The sequence below is a fragment of the Crocuta crocuta genome, unplaced genomic scaffold, assembly GCF_008692635.1.
Source record: "Crocuta crocuta isolate KB4526 unplaced genomic scaffold, BGI_CrCroc_1.0 scaffold751, whole genome shotgun sequence".
Taxonomy (NCBI): Eukaryota; Metazoa; Chordata; class Mammalia; order Carnivora; family Hyaenidae; genus Crocuta; species Crocuta crocuta.
This window is the reverse complement of record NW_027530353.1, coordinates 2,914,201-2,920,361: the sequence shown is the minus strand read 5'-3', so window position 1 is coordinate 2,920,361 and position 6,161 is coordinate 2,914,201. Positions and strand designations below refer to the sequence as shown.

The 6,161-nt window shown below is 62.3% G+C and overlaps 1 protein-coding gene across 5 annotated transcripts in view; it reads right to left on the bottom strand.

Annotated features, from left to right (window-relative positions):
* The window catches only part of CAMK2B (calcium/calmodulin dependent protein kinase II beta), a 26,554-nt gene that overhangs the window by 6,731 nt on the left and 13,662 nt on the right, over positions 1–6,161 (bottom strand). For 3 of the 5 annotated variants that reach the window (XM_077765814.1, XM_077765815.1, XM_077765819.1), the window contains 4 exons: positions 5,599–5,636; positions 5,398–5,469; positions 4,104–4,148; positions 2,665–2,713 (listed from right to left, as the gene is read on the bottom strand). In XM_077765814.1, coding sequence (XP_077621940.1) covers positions 2,665–2,713; positions 4,104–4,148; positions 5,398–5,469; positions 5,599–5,636 — 204 coding nt within the window. The remainder of the gene's footprint in view (positions 1–2,664; positions 2,714–4,103; positions 4,149–5,397; positions 5,470–5,598; positions 5,637–6,161) is intronic. The other 2 variants (XM_077765816.1, XM_077765817.1) reach the window with 1 other exon arrangement.

The window sequence follows — 6,161 nt, the reverse complement described above, 5'->3', positions numbered from 1 at the left end:
TGCTACTTCCCTGGGGTGGGTGGGGGGGCTGGGAGAGCTGAAGATGGGCAGGGTGGGGGCCCCTGGGCTTCCGGGGCCCCTGAGCCCCTCCTCACTATGTTCAGGATGTCAGAGAGCCTGGGGGCTGGGGTGGAACAGACCAGATGTGAACAGAGAGCAAGCAGGGAGCAGGCAGGACAGAAAACTGGGCTGATGAGCCAAACCAGAGAGAGTAGGGGGGCAGAGTGGGACATAGAGGAGGCATGGGGATGTAGGGGGACAGAAGGGGGAATGTGGAGGATGTAGAAGGATATGGAGGGTGAAGGTAGATGTGGGGAACACTGGAAGACATGTGGGGAACACTGGAAGACATGTGGGGACAGGGAGGGTGAAGGTGGATGAGGAAGTAGGGGACATAGGGGGACACACGGGGGTATGTGGGAGATGTGGGGGGACAGGGAGGTAAAGGTGGACAGGGAGAGGCTCCAGTAATGCCTGGCAGATGCACTTGTCTGCCTGCGACAGGGCAGTTGCTGTGGGCGGAGAAGGGAGCACTCCAGGGAGGATAGAGGAGGCAACCCAGCATGTGGAGAACCCAGGAGGGCAGGAAAGCCAGGCCTTTCCCTTCTCAGCCCACAGGCCTGTGGTTGAGAGGGGCTTCTGTAATAGCTCCTTGACCCTAGGCTCACTGGAGCCCGCTGGGTGCTCAGGGCAGGGGGCACCATGAGGCCACAGTGACTGGGAAGGTCAGGCAGGTGGTCTGAGGAAGGCAGGAAGCACAGTGGGCGACCCCAGAGGGCCCTGCCCTGCCCCAAGCTCAGGAGACCCTGGGGGGCTAGACCACAGTGCAGGAGGGAGGAAGGCTCGGAGTTGTCCTGAGGAGTTAGTGCCAGATGCCCAGCCAAGCCCGATCAGTTAGTCTCTGGCAACCTGGCTGGAGCAGTTGAGGCCACTGATGCAGGAGCCACTGAGCAGCAGGGGCAGCAGGCCTGGGACCACTACTTACACAGAGTGGGCAGGGGGCCTTCAGCTTCCAAGGCCCCCGAGCCCTTCCTTGTGGAGCTCAGGATGTCTGGGACTCTGAGGACTGGTGTGGACAGGAGGCAGAGCATGAGGTGGGGTGGAGAAAGTAGGGCCCTGCTGTCTCCTGCCCCAGGACAGGTCTCAGCAGCAAGAAGCCGCTGGGCAGAGACCAGAGTGGGGCCTTAGCCCACATGGAGGGCCGGTCAGAGGGGCAGAGGCGGCTAGAGGGGACCTGGGTGGAACATCCCTCCAGAGTAACAGGACCTACAGCAGGGCCCCGCCTCCTGATGAAGAGAAAGCAGGGTGCCGGGCGGGGGGGGTGTCCCTAATGGTGTGTGTGTGTGTGTGTGTGTGTGTGTGTGTGTAAATGACTGGGGGGGGTGGCTTCTGAGCTCCCCGAGCATCTCCTCAGGGAGCCCTTCCTCACTGTCAGGGACCCTGGGGGCTGGGGCAGACCAGGGAGATGAAACTGGAGACAGGTGAGGACACACAGGAGAGAAAGGACAAGGGACGGGACCAGGACCCCAGTGGGGTCATCCTGAGAAGCCCCAGACACCGCTCACAGCTGCCCTAAGACCAGGTGGTGGGGTCCAGAGGCAGTGGGGATGCGGGAGGCAGGAGTGCTGGGAGACATCCAGACCTGTAACCCTCAGTGTGTGTGAGTAAGCCCTGTCTTCAGGGATGTCTCCGGGGGCTGTGGAGCTCTGGGCTGGGAGGAGGCTGGCTGGGCCGGGCTCTCCCGGACCCTCCCGCAGGCTTGGGCCATCCAGGCCCCCACCTGGCCAGACAGAACGGCAGGGACAGAGTTTCAGGGAGGCCTCCATGCTGACAGTTCAGGCCTGTGTCTGTCTGAAGAAAACACATGAACGGCCACTCTCCCTTCATCCAAGGGCCTATGCTTACCTTTTGGGGTGCTACTGCATCCCCCAAACTGACAGAATGGCTGGCCATCAGGCCCTGGGGCATCCCTGAGGGGTGTGTGAGCGTGTGGCTGAGAGGGTCAGCTGGCCTGGCCTGGCTGGGATGCCACATCCCTTCCCTGGAAAGGCTGACAAGGTGGAGAGCAGAAGAGGCGTGCCTGGGCGGGCACATGGGGCAGGTGCTCTGTCACCCTCTGAGGCACAGGCATGCCCACTACACAGACTGGAAGCCCCACCCACCCACACAAGCGGTGAAAACACCCAAAACCCAGGAAAAGCCCCCTTGCTAGCTATCTACTTATCAACTGCCAGATAGGCAAGATCACAAACACAAGGAAATTTAACAGAAGTTGAGTGAATTCAACCATGAACTTGTTCCCTCACAGGAACTGGTCCACCGCAGGGTGGGAGTTCCCGTGCTTGTCAGGGTGCCAGCACTGGAGACTGCCTGGTGCTGGCCTATCTGCCAGCACATGCTGGACAGGTCCCCGCAGACACACCCTCCTCGCAGATGTCCCGACCCTCACAGCCCCCCCACCTGCCTCTACCTCGCAGACACCCCGCCCCCTCGCTGGTGCCCCGCTCCGATGGCCCACCCACCAGACNCCTCCTCACAGAGGAGCCAGCACCCAGCCACTGCCTCACAGACGCCCTGCCCCCACTGCCCACCCACCAGCCACAGCCTCGCAGACATCCTGCCCCCCATGGCCCACCCATCACCCCAGCAGAATGGCACAAGTACCTTTTGTGTCTTCGTCCTCTATGGTGGTGTGGGTGCTGTCCGACGACTCCTGGGGACACACAGGGACAAAGCAGGTCAGGACGTGGCCTCCACGGACGGTGGAGGTGCCCTCCCAAGGCTGCGGGCCCCAACCCCAGAATCCCCAGGTCAGGGCAGGAGCTTCTTGCTGGCCCCCAGAGGTTACTGATCCCCAGGGCTCAGCCACTCAGGTCCCCAACAGCCCAGGGCCCTGACTGCACCTTCTCCCGACAACACGCCCAGTGGAAAGACCCTGTGCTCAAATGACTCTCTTTAATAAGCCAGGAAGATGGGTTCTTTGAAATTCCATGACCCCTGGTGAAGAACAAAGGTACCCACAACCTGTGCATTTTGGGAGACAGGGAGGGAAGCTTCCAGAAGGTCAAGAGCCTAGGCCTAACCCAGGCAGAATGGAGCTGCACCCACACCTCCTTTCCTAGGAGGGGGACGCCTGCCCCTTAGGCCTTGACCGTCCAGCCAGGCTGAGCGTCACCCCCCAGGTGGCCTTAGAGGGCAGACACGCAGCCCCACACCTCCCAGCTTGCTTCTCTTCAGATAAGAAACCAGGTGCTGTTCACCTGTCACATGGTTCCCAAGAGGCTTCCTTGCTCATCAGAAAGAACATGTAAACGGAGTCCTGGAGACCCTGACTGAACACACTGCTCTGGGCCCTGCCCAGAAGTGGGGGGTCTGCAGGGTGGAGGACCAGGGCTCATCCTACGGTCTAGAGGTCTAGAGGCCTCCTGCAGGGAAAACAGGAGCCTCTCACCCCAGCCCCAGGGCCCATGGAACACTTGTCTGAAGTCACAAGGCAGGAGCACAACCAGGCCTTTCCCAGCACCTGGAGTCTGGCTTGGTGCCCCTGGTCCTGGCCCACAGCCAGTGTGTGGGGGGCCCTTTGGGGAACCCAGGCCTGGGGGTGTGTGTGGGGGGTGGGGTGGGTGCTGGTCCTAGAAACGCAGCTTGGCCAGCCACATCCCTCTTGACACCCGAGAGCCAGCCCCTTCTCTGGCCCAGGCAGGAGAGATGCCTATGCAGCAGAGATGATGTCAGAGCGGGAGCAGAGAGGAGGCAGGCTGGCTCAGCAGGAAGCAAGGGGGGCAGAGGTGAGCAATGGGGGAAGCCAGGGACATCTGAGCTACTCCTTCCTCGCCCCCACACCATCCCTTCTCCCTTGGGACCGTCTGAGGCTGCCCTGCGCTCCTGGCCCCTGGCTGCCAGGCAAGCAACGTGACACATGGACCCTGTTCTGGGGCCTTGGCAGTCACAAAATTGTGGCTCTCACTGTACACCTGTCCCCTTACTCTCAGCACAAGTGGCCCCCCCAGGGGTCACAGTCCCAGACCTGCCCCACCCCTGCTTGACTGCCTCCTGCCAGAGCACAGGCTTCTAAGGGGGGGGGGGGGGGGGCGCAGCAATACCTTGATCCCATCCACAGGGTTATGAATGACGGTGGTTTGAGGCTCCTACAGAAGAAGGAAGCAGAGGGAGGAAAGAGGGAAGTGAGCGGGGCAAGAGAGGGGAGGGTAAAGGGCAGCTGAGCAGGATGGCAGGAGGTGGAGTGGGCCGTGGAGGCCAAGGTGGGCCCAGAGGTGGGCAGAGAGCAAGCGTGTGTGCCCACGGAGCATGGGGAGAACGTGGGGGCCCTGGGTGGGGTAACAGAACCTCCCCTCCCTTTGCTGCCTGACCCTCTGCCCCAGCATGGTGGGGGGCATGGTTTTGAAGATGTCATGGGGGTGGAGTGGCACATGGGATGGACGGGGTCCGAGAGGGGGCTGGCTGTGTGGGACCCTCCCCTCCTGGACTGAGGCCGCCCCCACATGCGAGATGGCCATCTGGCAAACCCAGCCTTCCCATGGGCACGTGGGGCTGGCTCCCGGGAGTGGGCCTAGGGCCCACGGAAACACCACACAGCCTCCGAGAAAACTCACAACCTGTGACCAGCAAACCCCAACAGGCCACCATGGGCCCAGAGCACCCCGGCACCACCAATTGGGGAATCCCTTGGACAGGGTCCCCCCGGTGAGGGCCAGAGCCAGCAGGTTCCTCTAAACTTGTGTCTACCTGCCCCTTCCCAGCCAGGAATCCCTGGATCTATCCCTCTGGGCCACAGCCTGCATAGCCATGGATGCATCTCTCTCCAGCCGTTCAGGGGCCTGCAGGCCATGGTCTCTGATGGGAAGCCGCCTGGGCTGGGTCATCACGAGGGACAACACCAAGGGCTCTTGTTTCCCTCCAGATCACTGGGTGGGCTCCGAAGCTAAGACCAGCCTCACCCATTCTTCCTGGGAGAAACCAAAGCCCTCACCTCCTGGACACTGCATCCCTGCAGCACCTGGGAGGTGTCTTCCTGACAGGCCACACCCCTGCATAGTGCCTGGTCTGGCCACTCTGGATGGGCCTGCCAAGAGCAGAGGAGCAGATGTGCCCTGCTGGCCCCCTGAAGGCCTCTCACTGCTGACCCACAGTCTACCCAGGCGGGAGGCTGCCAGTCCCTGGCACCTGAGGGCGGCTCCCTAGCACAGCCCCCGGACTGCCCGGATAGGGCTTAGCCCTCATTCCATACCCGAGAGGCAAAGGGGGCTGGAGAACAGAGCGTCCACCAGAGACAGGCTGGGGCTGGACCCCACCTTCACCCCAGGCCTCCTGACGGGTGGCCACCACACACCCAGGGTGCAGGAGGGCCCAGAAGCAGGGGGCTGAGAGGCTCAATACCAGGGCGGCCGGAGGGAGCGTCCCCTTAGGGCTGGTCACAGCTGCACTGTTTTTGGTGCTGTTCGTCTGGGGCTGTGGAGAGACAGAGGAGGTTAGAGGGACAAGGGGGACCAGCCTGACCAGGAGGGAGGCCCTGCAGGACAGTGGGGTGGAGCCAACTGGCAGGGTTTCCCCCCAAACCCCAGGGCCTAAAGCACTCACCTTCACTGCATCTGCTTTCTTGTTGAGTAAACTCTTGGCTGCTGCATGAGAAGGATACACACAGCATGAGCAAAGGACCTGGGGCTAACATTGCCCATCCCTCAGGGGCCTCAGGGACCAGCCAGGCTCTGGGGGCCCCCAAGAGCAAGTGGGAAGGAGAGCCACCCCAGGTCCTGAGGCAGAGTGGCTTCTGTGGCCAGCTGGGGCCAAAGTGGGCTGGTAGCCAGTTCTGAGCAGGGCCATCCTGGAAAGGGCTGCCCAACACCATCATCTCCAGGACAGGGCCTTTCCCCTGGCCATGCGCTATGACCCTGCAGGACACCGAGGTCTCCCCTCCCACCCGGTTCTGCCCCAGATAAGAACACTGGACAGGGCACCAGGGTGGGGTGGGGACATCTGTCTGTCATTCTCTGCATTCTTGGGCAGGGGGGATGGGCTGTAGCTGGCCACCCAAGCAGGGAGGAGCTCATCCCCAGGGGCCTGCCTGCTCTCAGCCTCCTGGTCCCTTCCTCAGCCAACAGGACTCAGGTCACTGGCTGTGCCCCCCCCCCCCCCCCCCCCCC